The sequence below is a fragment of the Brienomyrus brachyistius genome, unplaced genomic scaffold (genome assembly GCF_023856365.1).
Source record: "Brienomyrus brachyistius isolate T26 unplaced genomic scaffold, BBRACH_0.4 scaffold133, whole genome shotgun sequence".
Lineage (NCBI taxonomy): Eukaryota > Metazoa > Chordata > Actinopteri > Osteoglossiformes > Mormyridae > Brienomyrus > Brienomyrus brachyistius.
This window is the reverse complement of record NW_026042408.1, coordinates 251168-269023: the sequence shown is the minus strand read 5'-3', so window position 1 is coordinate 269023 and position 17856 is coordinate 251168. Positions and strand designations below refer to the sequence as shown.

The following is a 17856-nucleotide window of genomic DNA, read 5'->3' as shown; positions in this document are numbered from 1 at the left end:
CAAGAGCAGTGCACATGTAAATTTAAAGCTCAGAATACAGATAGGATTTAAAACAAATTCTCATAAAATAGATAAATAAAACTGCATCTAAATTGTAAACAGCAAGACTTATGAATACCACCAGAACTGACCTGCATTCATAATTAAATTAACGAATCTAGGCAGCTAATTAAACCCTCACGTTACAGTATAGTGAAGTTGATTCGAAGCTTTAATATGACGTACATAGCCTGCTTACACGCAGTAGAAAACTAATAACTGGGTCTCCACATATACACTTACCACACAGACTTCAAGCAAGGACCAGCTTAATTTGCTAAAATAATAAAACACTATAATTCAGCAGGTGCACTAAAACATACATACGTACAAATACGCTGTATAAAAGATTATATCAGCACGAGCAGGACTCGTGGCTAATTTAAACGAGACATGGAGCAGACAGTGCGCAACGCTTTCATGCTGCTATTTTTAATGTACTACAAGTGTGTGAGCACCTCTCATGAGGAAGGTCATACAGTGTAATATGTTATAAATACCTGCTTAACTCCTGCTGTTATCAATACCGCGGGTGTGTTTTGAATCATGTAGGAGAGCGCGCCGCTGCCAGAGCTTGTAGCCAATGACGTCAATAAGCACAGGGTACAGTAGCGTCGGCAAGCCTTCAGGCATTATTTTAATACCCGACGACAAATCAAACATGTGTTATCCGTATATGATAAACTTCAGTGATAATTGCTCTCACTCAAGCAGCCACTAAACACAAACCATTGATTTCCAGTGGGTGCGCGCTGGAGTAACCGGCCTGGAAGCGCTCGTGCGCTTTTCGGACCTGGCGCTTGTACATCATGTACCCCAGCTTGGTCCTGGTGTAAAGCGTGTACCTAAAATGACAGTATGGGCAAGGAAATAGACACATTCATAGCTGCAGAGGAAATCTACAAAATTACGCAGAAACATCAACCAATACACTTTTGTCTCTTGAACAAATATATATTTTAAAACGCTGTTTCAAAGCGCCGACTGACTCGAAATCTTAACCGACGAGTGATGTAATCAGTCATATAGTGCAGGTTATTTTTAAATCTCGGATTTAGTAACTCCATTGATGTTTGTCAGCCTTTCGCAACGATTATTTTGCTTGTGTGAGATCCGACTATCTGACAGTAGCAGCATGTGCAAGTAAATCTGTATAGTTTTATACAAGGAGCAGAGGTTTGTATATATTAGCTTAAAATCTTTCTTTATGTAACAGTTTTACTACCTTGTAAATAGTCTGTAATTTTGCAAACCACTCCAACGCTACTTATGTAGCTAATTTTAGGTTTATAGGGGAATAATACAGATTTCGGGTAAGATTTCGTGCGTGAGTGTCTGAAAGTGTGAGTGTCGCGCCAGATGCGTTATAATTGGCAAACCTCTATAAACCCTACATATTTATTGGAATTAATGAACCACAGAAACCGTATCCATATAATTAGAATGACCCGATTTCAGGCCATGCGTCACGCTATCCAGATAAATAAATGAAATATAATATATGTCAATACGTCCCGGTTTGGACACGCTGCCCATCTACGAAAGTTTAATATGCAGCAAACGTAGCTTAACCGACACACACATCAAACCACTAGACACACAAAGAGAGGTAACACTCTACTAACACCTAGACAGTAGAAATTCCTGTGATCGGCATCCAAAGCTGTAACTTCATCCATTTTATATTGAATGTACGATGAAAGGTATAGATAAGGTGGAATGAGTAAATATTGGGTGCAAATGACTCTAGTCGGATCCAAATCGATTCCAAGCAACCTCGTGCGGTTTCCCTATTAACCCGATTACTGAACTGAAACGCAAATCGAGACAAGGAGGTATTTAAAGAACTAATTCAGGCTCTTGCGTATCACTCACATCCATCATGGAGAAATCGCGCTGTATTCAGCAGCTTTGGGCTCACGCAAGCATTTTACTCGCTGTTCTTGCCGTCTCTTTCGCGCAGAAAACGGCTGTCAAGAATTTCGTTTCCGCTTCAGCCAAATGCCAAGTGTATGAGAGGATTCCATGTGGCGATCCTGCTTTCGGCCAGGCTGCTTGTGAAGCCATAAACTGCTGCTTTGATGGCCAGCAGTGTTACTATGGGAATGCAGGTGAGGCTGATGCTTTCCTAGCATGGTTCTTCTGGCAAGTATGTGTGATCTATTAAATGGGCGTGTGTGGATCCCTCTTGCAGTGACTGTGCAGTGCACAAGGGATGGTCAGTTTGTGGTTGTGGTGGCCAAGGATTCCACTGTGCCCCAGCTGGATGTGGCCAGTGTCTCCCTGCTGGGTGGAAATGCTGCCCCTTGCCTCCCTGTTGCCACTACAAATGCCTTTGCCATCTACACCTTCCCTGTGACTGCCTGTGGCACTGTGGTCAAGGTGGGTTGTGTCCTTGGGAGCAGGCTGTGTGTGAGGCTCTTGCTGAGGTTTGTAGCTTACCTGTGGTTCCCTTTCTAGGTGGATGGTGACTATGTAGTGTATGAGAACAGGATGACGTCTTCATATGAAGTTGGTGTGGGCCCCCTGGGATCCATCACAAGGGACTCCCTCTACGAGTGAGTGGAGTCTTTGGCCCTGTAGCCCTCCTTGCTGGTGTCTGTATCTGATGGCCTGCTGTTGCCTGGCAGGCTCCTCTTCCAGTGTAGGTATTGGGGTGCTGAGGTTGCGTCCCTGGTGGCCGCTGTGAATACAGTTCCACCACCTCTGCCAGTAGCTGCTCCAGGGCCTCTGCGGGTGGAGCTGAGGCTGGCAAATGGCCAGTGTTACACTAAAGGGTGTGATGAAGGTACGGTGCAGCTTGACCCCTGCTGCTGTCCCTGTAGGTACATGGTGACTGGGTTTCCTTCCCCCCCCATGCTGGTATCTGCAGGAGCTGCTGCATATACCTCCTACTACCAGGACAGCGACTACCCTGTGACCAAGGTGTTGCGGCAGCCTGTATATGTTGAGGTTCGCATCCTGAATAGGACGGACCCCAACCTTGTCCTGGTTCTGGAGAACTGCTGGGCAACACCTGGCCTTGACCCTCTGAGCCTGCCTCAGTGGAACCTCCTGGTTGACAGGTGAGTGAGAAGCTGGCCCCTGAGGGGGCACTACCACCAAGAAAGAAGCCTTCCTTACTTGAGGTCTCCTGGTACAGGTGCCCCTACCAAGGTGACAAGTACCAGACCACCTTGGTTCCTGTGGATGCTTCCTCTGGGCTTCCCTTCCCAACCCACTACAAGCGCTTCATTGTGAAGATGTTCGCATTTGTGGACCCAGCCTCCCAGCGACGTTATCAGGGGAAGGTATTGGCACTGCAAGCAGTGGCTGTTGGCTGACCTGTAAATGTGGAATAATGCAAGCCCTGCTGTCCCTGCAGGGGTTCATCCACTGCAGTGTAGCTGTGTGCCGCCCATCGGCCACTGACAGCTGTGAGCAGAGGTGCTTCAGGAAAGGTGAGCTCCAGCCTGGCTTCCCTTCAGAATGGCTGTACGCATCTGACTCCTGCCTCCCTGCATTTCAGGTAGGGATGTTGCTGCTGCACACAAGAGCTCCTCCCCTGACACGACTGTGGTGTCCAGTGGGGAAATGCATCTGGTGGCCCCCAGAGTCGGACACATGGCTGGCCGGTGGTGATGGAAAGCTGGAAAGATGGAACACATCTCATAAAATTCTTCTTCAATCTTGAAATATCTTTCAACGACATTTATATTTCCGTGTATAACTTCTTTTAACAATCAGAGAATCCTGATATCAAGTACACACACAGCGTTACACAACGAGTAAACAGATTCAAGCTTTAACAGCTACGAAAATAAGGGATTTCAGTTTTAACGGGATAAAACTAACGGGATACAATTTTACACCCAAGGGGTGTAAAATAGTTACGGAAGTTTGTGGCAACTATTTTCACCCCTTGGGTTGCGAGTTTGCTTAGCAGGCGAAGTTATAATTATTAAAAAAGAAATATTATGGGTCCGTTTTGTCATACAGGTTTCTAATATACAAGATATTCAGATTTCGGTACTGTTGTGTATTATGCTTTCAAGTGGTCTGTACTGGACATGCGATTATTTAGACTCTTCGGACTTCAAGGTATTTTAATAAAACGTTTCAGTTCACGGGGTGGCATGGTGGTGCAGTGGTTAGCACTGTTGCCTCACGGGTACTCCGGCTTCACCCCGCAGTCCAAAAACATGCTGAGGCTAATTCGACTTGCTAAATTGCCCGTAGGTGTGCATGTGTGAGTGAATGGTGTGTGAGTGTGCCCTGCGATGGGCTGGCCCACAGTCCTGGGTTGTTCCCTGCCTCGTGCCTGTTGATTCCCGGATAGGACCCTCTCGTGACTCAGTAGGTTGGAAGATGGATGGATGGATGGATGGATGGATGGATGGGTTTCAGTTCACTTTTGAAGATGATGAGTAAAATACTGCCACACAATGGCATTCCCCGCTGCCTACCCGGCTCATCCTTCCCCGCTGTCTGCCTGCCTGCCTGCACGCTCACCGCGATCGTAACACAAACAAGAGCAGTGCACATGTAAATTTAAAGCTCAGAATACAGATAGGATTTAAAACAAATTCTCATAAAATAGATAAATAAAACTGCATCTAAATTGTAAACAGCAAGACTTATGAATACCACCAGAACTGACCTGCATTCATAATTAAATTAACGAATCTAGGCAGCTAATTAAACCCTCACGTTACAGTATAGTGAAGTTGATTCGAAGCTTTAATATGACGTACATAGCCTGCTTACACGCAGTAGAAAACTAATAACTGGGTCTCCACATATACACTTACCACACAGACTTCAAGCAAGGACCAGCTTAATTTGCTAAAATAATAAAACACTATAATTCAGCAGGTGCACTAAAACATACATACGTACAAATACGCTGTATAAAAGATTATATCAGCACGAGCAGGACTCGTGGCTAATTTAAACGAGACATGGAGCAGACAGTGCGCAACGCTTTCATGCTGCTATTTTTAATGTACTACAAGTGTGTGAGCACCTCTCATGAGGAAGGTCATACAGTGTAATATGTTATAAATACCTGCTTAACTCCTGCTGTTATCAATACCGCGGGTGTGTTTTGAATCATGTAGGAGAGCGCGCCGCTGCCAGAGCTTGTAGCCAATGACGTCAATAAGCACAGGGTACAGTAGCGTCGGCAAGCCTTCAGGCATTATTTTAATACCCGACGACAAATCAAACATGTGTTATCCGTATATGATAAACTTCAGTGATAATTGCTCTCACTCAAGCAGCCACTAAACACAAACCATTGATTTCCAGTGGGTGCGCGCTGGAGTAACCGGCCTGGAAGCGCTCGTGCGCTTTTCGGACCTGGCGCTTGTACATCATGTACCCCAGCTTGGTCCTGGTGTAAAGCGTGTACCTAAAATGACAGTATGGGCAAGGAAATAGACACATTCATAGCTGCAGAGGAAATCTACAAAATTACGCAGAAACATCAACCAATACACTTTTGTCTCTTGAACAAATATATATTTTAAAACGCTGTTTCAAAGCGCCGACTGACTCGAAATCTTAACCGACGAGTGATGTAATCAGTCATATAGTGCAGGTTATTTTTAAATCTCGGATTTAGTAACTCCATTGATGTTTGTCAGCCTTTCGCAACGATTATTTTGCTTGTGTGAGATCCGACTATCTGACAGTAGCAGCATGTGCAAGTAAATCTGTATAGTTTTATACAAGGAGCAGAGGTTTGTATATATTAGCTTAAAATCTTTCTTTATGTAACAGTTTTACTACCTTGTAAATAGTCTGTAATTTTGCAAACCACTCCAACGCTACTTATGTAGCTAATTTTAGGTTTATAGGGGAATAATACAGATTTCGGGTAAGATTTCGTGCGTGAGTGTCTGAAAGTGTGAGTGTCGCGCCAGATGCGTTATAATTGGCAAACCTCTATAAACCCTACATATTTATTGGAATTAATGAACCACAGAAACCGTATCCATATAATTAGAATGACCCGATTTCAGGCCATGCGTCACGCTATCCAGATAAATAAATGAAATATAATATATGTCAATACGTCCCGGTTTGGACACGCTGCCCATCTACGAAAGTTTAATATGCAGCAAACGTAGCTTAACCGACACACACATCAAACCACTAGACACACAAAGAGAGGTAACACTCTACTAACACCTAGACAGTAGAAATTCCTGTGATCGGCATCCAAAGCTGTAACTTCATCCATTTTATATTGAATGTACGATGAAAGGTATAGATAAGGTGGAATGAGTAAATATTGGGTGCAAATGACTCTAGTCGGATCCAAATCGATTCCAAGCAACCTCGTGCGGTTTCCCTATTAACCCGATTACTGAACTGAAACGCAAATCGAGACAAGGAGGTATTTAAAGAACTAATTCAGGCTCTTGCGTATCACTCACATCCATCATGGAGAAATCGCGCTGTATTCAGCAGCTTTGGGCTCACGCAAGCATTTTACTCGCTGTTCTTGCCGTCTCTTTCGCGCAGAAAACGGCTGTCAAGAATTTCGTTTCCGCTTCAGCCAAATGCCAAGTGTATGAGAGGATTCCATGTGGCGATCCTGCTTTCGGCCAGGCTGCTTGTGAAGCCATAAACTGCTGCTTTGATGGCCAGCAGTGTTACTATGGGAATGCAGGTGAGGCTGATGCTTTCCTAGCATGGTTCTTCTGGCAAGTATGTGTGATCTATTAAATGGGCGTGTGTGGATCCCTCTTGCAGTGACTGTGCAGTGCACAAGGGATGGTCAGTTTGTGGTTGTGGTGGCCAAGGATTCCACTGTGCCCCAGCTGGATGTGGCCAGTGTCTCCCTGCTGGGTGGAAATGCTGCCCCTTGCCTCCCTGTTGCCACTACAAATGCCTTTGCCATCTACACCTTCCCTGTGACTGCCTGTGGCACTGTGGTCAAGGTGGGTTGTGTCCTTGGGAGCAGGCTGTGTGTGAGGCTCTTGCTGAGGTTTGTAGCTTACCTGTGGTTCCCTTTCTAGGTGGATGGTGACTATGTAGTGTATGAGAACAGGATGACGTCTTCATATGAAGTTGGTGTGGGCCCCCTGGGATCCATCACAAGGGACTCCCTCTACGAGTGAGTGGAGTCTTTGGCCCTGTAGCCCTCCTTGCTGGTGTCTGTATCTGATGGCCTGCTGTTGCCTGGCAGGCTCCTCTTCCAGTGTAGGTATTGGGGTGCTGAGGTTGCGTCCCTGGTGGCCGCTGTGAATACAGTTCCACCACCTCTGCCAGTAGCTGCTCCAGGGCCTCTGCGGGTGGAGCTGAGGCTGGCAAATGGCCAGTGTTACACTAAAGGGTGTGATGAAGGTACGGTGCAGCTTGACCCCTGCTGCTGTCCCTGTAGGTACATGGTGACTGGGTTTCCTTCCCCCCCCATGCTGGTATCTGCAGGAGCTGCTGCATATACCTCCTACTACCAGGACAGCGACTACCCTGTGACCAAGGTGTTGCGGCAGCCTGTATATGTTGAGGTTCGCATCCTGAATAGGACGGACCCCAACCTTGTCCTGGTTCTGGAGAACTGCTGGGCAACACCTGGCCTTGACCCTCTGAGCCTGCCTCAGTGGAACCTCCTGGTTGACAGGTGAGTGAGAAGCTGTCCCCTGAGGGGGCACTACCACCAAGAAAGAAGCCTTCCTTACTTGAGGTCTCCTGGTACAGGTGCCCCTACCAAGGTGACAAGTACCAGACCACCTTGGTTCCTGTGGATGCTTCCTCTGGGCTTCCCTTCCCAACCCACTACAAGCGCTTCATTGTGAAGATGTTCGCATTTGTGGACCCAGCCTCCCAGCGACGTTATCAGGGGAAGGTATTGGCACTGCAAGCAGTGGCTGTTGGCTGACCTGTAAATGTGGAATAATGCAAGCCCTGCTGTCCCTGCAGGGGTTCATCCACTGCAGTGTAGCTGTGTGCCGCCCATCGGCCACTGACAGCTGTGAGCAGAGGTGCTTCAGGAAAGGTGAGCTCCAGCCTGGCTTCCCTTCAGAATGGCTGTACGCATCTGACTCCTGCCTCCCTGCATTTCAGGTAGGGATGTTGCTGCTGCACACAAGAGCTCCTCCCCTGACACGACTGTGGTGTCCAGTGGGGAAATGCATCTGGTGGCCCCCAGAGTCGGACACATGGCTGGCCGGTGGTGATGGAAAGCTGCTCCTAGTGGGTGAATGTGTTCTCACAGCTGCTGTGGGCTTGTGCCTTAATAAAAGGTGTTGACTTTACATTCTGCTTGTCCTGTTCTCTCTGTGCATGGAGTGTTTTAGGGGGGGGGGGTGACTGGTTTAGGTGGACTTCTTGTGACTCGTTCCTCCAAATGAGATGGTGGCATCTCGTATAGCAGGAGCCACAAGAACACATCTCCCCACCCCAGAAGACTCTGTCTCCAGACATGACCCATGTGGCCAGGCTGTCTCTGCTGGCACAGAAATCGATGTGGCAACAGTGGACCCTTTACTTGTCCTTGCTGTAGGATGCAACCAGTCAAAGCCCTTTGGCTCTCACCAGGAACCTCCTCCTTGACAGCCTCTACTGGCAGAAACTGACTGTTCTACCAGGGTGAACTGCACATGGCATCTGACTAGGTGGACACTAACACCTATTGGGGTCAGCCCCAGCTGACACTGGGAAGTTCGGGGTAAGCAGTTGTGGAAAATGGATGGATATACTGGTCCCTTGATGCCTGCTATAAGGAGACTTTACTGTGTGTGAATGTATATTGTTACGACTGCTTGGCTCAAACAGTCCAAATGTGCAAAGGGAAACCAAACTGTAGCCTTCAAATGAATTTATTCACATAACCCATATATACAGTAAATACCGATCAGACAAACATAGTCGTATAATCAACGGTAATTCGCCCAGGAGTATGTAGGTTAAGGCAGTTCAAGGGTGCTCCCCATTTAAGCAGGCATCTCATATCACCTCACCGCTCTGCAACGCACACAAATACAAAAAGGGGCGAAGCCATCGTAACGTGTGTGTGTATATATGGTGCAAGCAGGGAATAAACTAGCATTTTTGGCGTTATCCAAGTTCAAAAGACCGAAAAAGCCAAATGCAAACTCGGCTACCAGTAATAGCTGAAGGTAGAGGAGAGTTCCGGGGAAAAAAATCAAGCAACTAGTATCTTGCGTCGCTGAATTCTGCATCGAGGGAATTGCAAAACCACCGGGAATCAATTTAACTGTGACAGCGCCGTAGTTCAATTAGTTACACCTGGATTTTAAAACAAGATCTAACATATTGTACAAACATTACATTAAATTGTCAAATCTGGTTACATTTTATCATTCGTAGGATTTAGTAGAACGTCCCCGAGACATAAAATGTCTTATCCCAATCGATCAGATAGGAAACCTGCAAATTATTTTAAAAGCACAATATTAAGCACATGTATTATATATTATAATTCCTCCTCACCAGTGTTTGTGCGCACACAGGATTGCGTCTAAAGTGCTTTATTTTAGACTAATAATCTGTATGCAGAAATGTATGTTCATATACTTGTATAATAATTGTATAATTATAATAATTTAAGCTCACATACCTGTATGGTTTGTGTGGCGGCTGGATCCACGACAACAGCAAGCTTTGCTTCCCTGTCAATGACCAAGTAGCTGTAGTTGTCCGTAAGACGGGAAACGGCATTATTTTAATACCTGACGGCAGATCAAACGTGTTGTCCGTATGTAAGGCCACTTAAAAAAAAAATTGGTTCTCGTACTTTTTTTGGAGGGGGTGGGTCGGGCGGGAGGGATTTTTAATTTTATTTTTTTACAAATTTTGATTGTTTGGACTTTCAAATATGTAGGAAAATACATACCGAAGAGAGCAGACCTACTTAGTACGCCTCCTCAGTTCTTCCAGTTTGTTGCGTTTCAAATATATTAAATATAAGAAAATACAAGAATGTAAATTCCTTGATCCATGTGTAGCTCATAAATGCCTTCCCAACTATGGATTTGGGTATTTTATGCTGATGTTTCATTCGTGAATATAAAAATGATACTATTTGAAACCAATATTCTGTTTGTCATTCCCATTCTAAATGGGAACTGGTCCCACCTCCCCTCAAGGCACAAGGAAGACACATCTCGGCTCTTCTCTGTCCTGGCACCTAAGTGGTGGAATGAACTCCCTAGATGTCCGAACAGCTGAATCCTTGAATGTCTTCAAGCGACGACTCAAAACATTCCTTTTTCAGAAATACCTGACGTAGAACTTCTGTATTCTTACTCGGCTCTTTTCTGGTGTGTGTGTGTGTGTGTTTTAAAAAATAAAATAAAAATCTGCACTACTCAACGGAGTTCAGACAGATGGTATTCATAGCTTGGGTCCTTATTGAACTAGCATCGGAAATTCATCGCAGAGTCTCAAAGCACTTATGCAAGTCGCTCTGGCTAAGGGCGTCTTCCAAATACTGTAAATGCATTTAAACTATTTAATAAGAATGCAATCATATGGTTGGTATTTAGTTCGTTGTTTATTTTGCACGAGTTTAGCGAAGCATTTCAAAATTTTGCACAAATCTTCCCCGCTTATCATGTGCCGTCTGATTTTTACAAGCCGTGCCGTAGAGCGATTCCAGCATTTCAGTCTTCCGGCTCCTGCTGCCACTTGTGCCATTTGAAGGCGCAGATGAAAGGTTTCCGTTTGATGCACCAGTCATCATTCCATTCTCCCAAGTCTGCAAGAAGTCACACAGGCTGAAGCAAACCCTCTTCATAATACCATAAACTTGTTATATAAAAATCGGCATATTTCTCAAAACACTACTGAAGTTCCACTAAAAGAAAAAGAGCAAGTAAAATTCAGAAAATTTTAGACAGGATTACAGTCAGGTGAGGAGATGCCTTGTCCGGCAGAGTTTGTTCTTTAGTTAATGTTTCTGCTGGGAAAATTCACTTTGGACAAAGGAGTTCAAGTAGATTTGGTCAATTACAGTATAAAATGTTCTGCAAGTAACCATTTTCCATGATTCCCTCTGGCTACTTTCCCCTACATCACTCTTCTCCCATCTACACCACTCTCCATTCTCTTACCTTTCCAGTTCATCTCCACACAGTTCTCATGATTTCCAGCATCATCTGGTTGATCTGGAACCCATTTCTCAAAATCCCAAGCAGAACCATCTGTCCAGATGAATGTACTTGACTGTTAGGGGAGAGAGAGCGATATCACAGGTCACTAGTCTGATATTACCATCCCAGGCTCACAGTAACATTACAAGGCACATGGACATCCCTGCCCTGTTCCCACGTCTCCCTGCGCTCCATCACCTGACCAAACCTTTGACCGCCCAACCAGATCCTTGGTGAGGAGGGGTTGTATTCCAACACGATGGCCAAGACATCCGCATTTGTTTGTTCATCGTGCACGGAGACCAGGTGACCCCCTGAAGCTGCCTGCCTGCAAGCAGACTGGTACACAAAAGGAACAATTAATCTGAATGCAGTATAGAAGTAATACAGATGTTGGCTCTGATACTGTTAGAATGAAATGCTTACAGATGTGCTACAAAATGAGGCACCTGGAGGACGGTTTGGGCTTTACCTCGGCATCGGCAAAGGAGCTTGGTGTGTTGAAATACTTTGCACAGTAGCGGCCCACTTTGTGCCAGTAGCGTTTACCACACTGCTTTGGGAAGTGGAGATCTACATTGTCTAGGGGAGCAGAGAAAACAATCCCATGGGGCTGTGCTATAACCCTGTTCTCTGACATTATCTAATCATACAAACATGTCTGGGAAACAGCCTTTAACTAGGACTGAGGTAACATACGGAATCAAACCAAGCTAAACAAAATCATTTGGATTTGGTCCTGAATGCCCCAGGCTTATGTCTGACCCTCCGCACAATGGCCTGCAAGTGATCAGGATGGCTTTCAGAACACTGACCATCAGCCATTGCAGCAGGCATGGCAGCCAGGCAGAGGAGTGCAACCCCCAGCAAGCTTGGAGTCCTCATGTCTTGGTTCAGTCCCACAGCAACTCTCTGCAGAGCAAATTAGAGGTTAGTTCCTTTATATGATGATCCCCCAATACCATGGTGATTAGACACCACATGCTTGGTATTATACAATTAAAGAATTACAGCACTATTGCCACTGGAAAAACAGCATCGTATTTGTGCACAAGTGGTTCAAGTTTATTATACCACCTCAGAAGACTGCCTGACGGCATAAAGGGAGACAGCTCCCTCTAGTGGTATGTGGAGTTGTCACGTACCGTCGTTTGAGAACCACAGGTGTACACGATCAGCGGGAGTTGACACCGAATAGACAGCACTTATGAAGCCACCTTGGCAAGTACCGATAAGGACAGAAGTTAAAATGTGTATCCCTGACAAGAAGCAAATTCACACATGTTCCACCCACAGACGTACCACAAGAGAACGATCACGTCAACGGACCCTGTAAGGCCGGAGCCCACGCCAAAACTGAGGAATAATGCAACTGGAAGCAAGAGAGCCAATGGTCCCCAATATGTAGGGCTCTGGCAAGCCCACCACCACCTCTGCCTACTCCGCAGGTACCACTACCCCCGCTAATTCTGAAACTTCTACAGTTCAACTGAGAAGGGTGGGAGGACTGCCCTATAACACTGAGTCAATACAGCAGCAACATCATACAAAACCATACGCAGAATTTCGACAACTCGCCTTTGAAGATCTGTGACTCTTCTTTCCTTCGTTTTCTGGTTCATTCTGTACTTTTTAATATACTTTTGTTACCCCCCTGTTGTTCCGATTCCCGTGTGTGCCACGCCCTCTCGTTTGCCTCGTGTGGAATCCGCGTGTCTTCAGCTGTTTCTAGTTGTGTTGATTAGTTTGGTGTATTTAAGTCCGTATCTGTGTGTGTGTCTCCTTAGTCCGGTCATTGACGTCGTTCTGTGGTATGGAGTTAGAACCCTGCCAATACGTCACAAATACACAGAACACGTTTCACAAATGCCCCACGATCGGTAAACAAACCGGATGTAATTCAAAAATAACGAGCAATTCGCAAACGTGCACATCATGCTGTACAAATACAAAACATACGTCTCACACAAACACAATGCGCTTCGCAAATACAAGACACTGCTGTCAAACCAACACAATGCGTTTTGCTAATACAAATGCAGCTAGCAAAAACGAAAAGAGCGTCTTCCACAAGTATAAATACAGAATAAAACCAATAAGAAATATTTCGTCATTGTTGTTGGTGATTTTTTACATTTCCTACAAGTACACAGCAAGGTAAAACATTTGTGGATCCCGTGACTTTTGGCACCGTTATTCCACGCGAATAGGATGAGCTCCCAGGCAGCAGGTGGCGCCAGAGGGGAGCAGCGTCCAATTCAGCTCATTCAACCTTCGATTCGTGGAGCTCTATTGTTCTACCGGAGATCGGGGAGAGCGCGGGGTGCGGAGCGTCACGTATGAGCGGTCAACAGATAAATATTTTTATCTATCAGATATCATATTTCAACATAGTTAACTCTAATAACGACGTGTAACGTGAAAATAATCATTTTAACCGTATTGTAGACACTGCAGTTAGTTGATGTTTGTGCTATGCAAACTTTTTTAAAATCCAGCATATGTATTTTTTATTAACAACTAAAGTAATAGTAGTCACGCCGGACGAACGTAGGGCGAATAGCAATATTTTCAGAGTCGTGATCTCGGATGGTCTCGAAATAAAATCCCGAGACCGAGACGGGACCCGAGTACTACAACCCTACTGTTTCCTTTTTAGGCCACTTAAAAAAAAAAATGGTTCTCGTCCTTTTTTTTTGGAGGGGGTGGGTCGGACGGGAGGGATTTAAAATTTTTTTTTTTTTTACAAATTTTGATTGTTTGGACTTTCAAATATGTAAGAAAATACATATTTGAAAATACATACCGAAGAGAGCAGACCTACTTAGTACGCCTCCTCAGTTCTTCCAGTTTGTTGCGTTTCAAATATATTAAATGTAAGAAAATACAAGAATGTAAATTCCTTGATCCATGTGTATCTCATAAATGCCTTCCCAACTATGGATTTGGATACTTTTGCTGATGTTTCATTCGTGAATATAAAAATGATACTATTTGAAACCAATATTCTGTTTGTCATTCCCATTCTAAATGAACAACCAAGATTTTAAAATATATATCTAGAAAGAAAGTGTATTAAAACATGTTAAAACACGAGGAATTTACAAAATACAGGAACCTGAATGGTTGACCAAGGAAATGCAACTCTACAAACAAGTACTTAAGAACATGTACCACATAACCTCCCCAGATTTAAATCTTTGCACCAGCCCATCTCAGGTAGAGACAAATTTAGGTTCATGAAACCATTCCAAGACTAGGATTACACAATGTGGATCAATCGTCGATGTGGAATGCGCGGGAAATTCAAATTTCATCATTCTTGGGCATTTTCCATGCAATTTTTACGAAATAAAATAAAAATTCGGGTCGGAGGCATTTCGGCGGGTCGGGCGGGGACGAGAACCAATTTTTTTTTTTTTTAAGTGGCCTAATAAACTTCAGTGATAATCGCTCTCCCTCACGCAGCCATTAAACACAAACCATTCATTTCCACTGGGTGCGCGCTGGAGTGACCGGCCGGGAAGCTGCGCTTTGCGGACCTGGCGCTTGTAGAACATGTACCCCAGCTTGGTCCTGGTGTAAAGCGTGTACCTAAAATGACAGTATGGACAAGGAAATCGACACATTCATAGCTGCAGAGGAAATCTGTAAAATTACGCAGAAACTTCATCCAATACACCTTTGTCCCTTGAGCAAATATAATTTAAAACGTTTCATGCCGACTGCCTCGAAATAATAACCGACGAGTGATGTAATCAGTCATATAGTGCAGGTTATTTTAAAATGTCGGGTTTAGTAACTCCGTTGATTATCAACCTTGCGCAGCCATTATTTTGCTTGTGGGAGATCCGACTATCTGACAGTAGCAGCATCAGCAAGTAAATCTGTAAAGTTTTATACAAGCAGAGGTTTGTATATATTACCTTCAAATCTTTCACAGTCCAGCAGTAGTGAAAATACAAGCAATGCAGCCAAATGTAATAGCAGTGCTAGATGCTACACGAAAAGCACGTATACCTCTATATCATTGGTCACACTGTTTTCCCATGTTCCCTGTTGGCCACATGGCTCAAGGTGCTGCGCATGCCGCTGCCTGTGATCCCCCGTCTTGTGCCTCGTCTGTTTTTGCAGTTCGCTAAATTTGGTTCCCTTGTTTCAGTTTAGTCCCCTTTTCATTTGTATTCGGTGTTGGTTTTTACTGTCAGTTTTCACCATTGTTAGATTCTAACAATGTTTTAGTTTCACCTGTGAGCTGTTTACCCAGTCTTTATTCTCACCTGTCGTGTTAGTCATGTTACCCAGTTTCAAACCTCCAGTGGTTCATTGATTGTGAATGTTTTTGATTCTTGATATGTTTACTACATATTTCATACTGCCTGCCTATTTTGAGAGTCTATTCTTCCCTCTTGGTTTTTGACCACTCGTGGGCCTTCTGCATTTGAGTTCTTAGTTTTGTTTGAATAAATCCCCATTTGCTGTGAGCTGCAAGTGCATCGTCCATTTGTTGGCATCATGCCTTGTTCCCATATGCAGAGATCGTATTACTGCAAAAGGACCACAAAGCTATGACTAGCAGCTAAGTGTCCAATGAAGACCAGGTCCTCACTACACAATCCCTTGGTGAGGCCTAGTTCACATGCAACTTGCCCTTTCCGCAATCCCATCCGATTTAAGCTTAACATGCTGGCAAGAACAAATTTAACAGCGAATGGTGAACACTGGTCTAATGTGTTCAGTAATGCTAGTATGCCCAGTGGGGTTGGGCAGCCAATTGAGCTGAAGCCTCCAGAGATTTCTCTCCCTTTGGAGAAAAACCTGTCATCTGGCTCTCATTCCCCCTATTTGTGTTACGGGAGATGTGAAGGACCTTGTGATGTGAATTACATTCAGTGCCTTTCATGCAAAGTAGAAAATGCAGTTACCTGTGAACCTTCCCCAGTTCATAGGATCTCCACATACTGCAAGACCAGTTTGCCAACCTCTACTGTGGTAAGAGGCTCCAGTAAGAAGCTACATCACCGACAGCCATTAGGTTATGGTGCTAGGGTGGGTGGTGTTCTAGTCAGATGCCATGTGTAGTTCACCCTGGTAGAACAGTCAGTTTCTGCCAGTAGAGGCTGTCAAGGAGGAGGTTCCTGGTGACAGCCAAAGGGCTTTGACTGGTTGCATCCTACAGCAAGGACAAGTAAAGGGTCCACTGTTGCCACATCAATTTCAGTGCCAGCAGAGACAGCCTGGCCACATGGGTCATGTCTGGAGACAGAGTCTTCTGGGGTGGGGAGATGTGTTATTGTGGCTCCTGCTATACGAGTTGCCACCATATCATTTGGAGGAACAAGTCACAAGAAGTCCACCTAAACCAGTCACCCCCCCAAAATCCTCCAAGCACAGAGAGAACAGGACAAGCAGAATGTAAAGTCAGCACCTTTTATTAAGGCACAAGCCCACAGCAGCTGTGAGAACACATTCACCCACTAGGAGCAGCTTTCCATCACCACCGGCCAGCCATGTGTCCGACTCTGGGGGCCACCAGATGCATTTCCCCACTGGACACCACAGCCGTGTCAGGGGAGGAGCTCTTGTGTGCAGCAGCAACATCCCTACCTGAAATGCAGGGAGGCAGGAGTCAGATGCGTACAGCCATTCTGAAGGGAAGCCAGGCTGGAGCTCACCTTTCCTGAAGCACCTCTGCTCACAGCTGTCAGTGGCCGATGGGCGGCACACAGCTACACTGCAGTGGATGAACCCCTGCAGAGACAGCAGGGCTTGCATTATTCCACATTCACAGGCCAGCCAACAGCCACTGCTTGCAGTGCCAATACCTTGCCCTGATAACGTCGCTGGGAGGCTGGGTCCACAAATGCGAACATCTTCACAATGAAGCGCTTGTAGTGGGTTGGGAAGGGAAGCCCAGAGGAAGCATCCACAGGAACCAAGGTGGTCTGGTACTTGTCACCTTGGTAGGGGCACCTGTACCAAGAGGCCTCAAGTAAGGAAGGCTTCTTCCTTGGTGGTAGTGCCCCCTCAGGGGCCAGCTTTTCACTCACCCATCAACCAAGAGGCTCCACTGAGGCAGGCTCAGAGGGTCAAGGCCAGGTGTTGCCCAGCAGTTCTCCAGAACCAGGACAAGGTTGGGGTCTGTCCTATTCAGGATGCGAACCTCAACGTATACAGGCTGCCGCAAGACCTTGGTCACAGGGTAGTCGCTGTCCTGGTAGTAGGAGGTATATGCAGCAGCTCCTGCAGATACCAGCATGGGGGGGAAGGAAACCCAGTCACCATGTACCTACAGGGACAGCAGCAGGGGTCAAGCTGCACCGTACCTTCATCACACCCTTTAGTGTAACACTGGCCATTTGCCAGCCTCAGCTCCACCCGCAGAGGCCCTGGAGCAGCTACTGGCAGAGGTGGTGGAACTGTATTCACAGCGGCCACCAGGGAAGCAACCTCAGCACCCCAATACCTACACTGGAAGAGCAGCCTGCCAGGCAACAGCAGGCCATCAGATACAGACACCAGCAAGGAGGGCTACAGGGCCAAAGACTCCACTCACTCGTAGAGGGAGTCCCTTGTGATGGATCCCAGGGGGCCCACACCAACTTCATATGAAGACGTCATCCTGTTCTCATACACTACATAGTCACCATCCACCTAGAAAGGGAACCACAGGTAAGCTACAAACCTCAGCAAGAGCCTCACACAGCCTGCT

The 17856-nt window shown here is 45.7% G+C and overlaps 2 protein-coding genes and 2 pseudogenes across 6 annotated transcripts in view; 2 read left to right on the top strand and 2 right to left on the bottom strand.

Moving 5' to 3' along the window:
- Positions 1-432: 432 nt before the first annotated feature.
- LOC125727939 (zona pellucida sperm-binding protein 4-like) lies at positions 433-3670 on the top strand (annotated as a pseudogene).
- A 2625-nt stretch (positions 3671-6295) lies between these two features.
- LOC125727938 (zona pellucida sperm-binding protein 4-like) lies at positions 6296-8285 on the top strand (annotated as a pseudogene).
- Positions 8286-10527: 2242 nt separating this feature from the next.
- On the bottom strand, positions 10528-12753 carry LOC125727931 (lectin-like). The gene is made up of 6 exons (XM_049004938.1): positions 12723-12753; positions 11960-12056; positions 11617-11726; positions 11343-11483; positions 11106-11217; positions 10528-10750 (listed from the first exon to the last, which is right to left on the bottom strand). Exons 2-6 carry the CDS (start codon positions 12027-12029, stop codon positions 10656-10658), a joined length of 528 nt encoding a protein of 175 aa, XP_048860895.1. The 5' UTR covers positions 12030-12056; positions 12723-12753; the 3' UTR covers positions 10528-10655.
- Positions 12754-16560: 3807 nt separating this feature from the next.
- LOC125727919 (zona pellucida sperm-binding protein 4-like) overlaps positions 16561-17856 on the bottom strand; it is a 47028-nt gene continuing 45732 nt past the window's right edge. For 3 of the 5 annotated variants that reach the window (XM_049004918.1, XM_049004917.1, XM_049004916.1), the window contains exons 4-9: positions 17701-17798; positions 17471-17628; positions 17195-17387; positions 16970-17117; positions 16820-16895; positions 16561-16751 (exon numbers count right to left, since the gene is read on the bottom strand). In XM_049004918.1, coding sequence (XP_048860875.1) covers positions 16639-16751; positions 16820-16895; positions 16970-17117; positions 17195-17387; positions 17471-17628; positions 17701-17798 — 786 coding nt within the window. In that variant the 3' untranslated portion in view covers positions 16561-16638. The remainder of the gene's footprint in view (positions 16752-16819; positions 16896-16969; positions 17118-17194; positions 17388-17470; positions 17629-17700; positions 17799-17856) is intronic. The other 2 variants (XM_049004922.1, XM_049004921.1) reach the window with 2 other exon arrangements.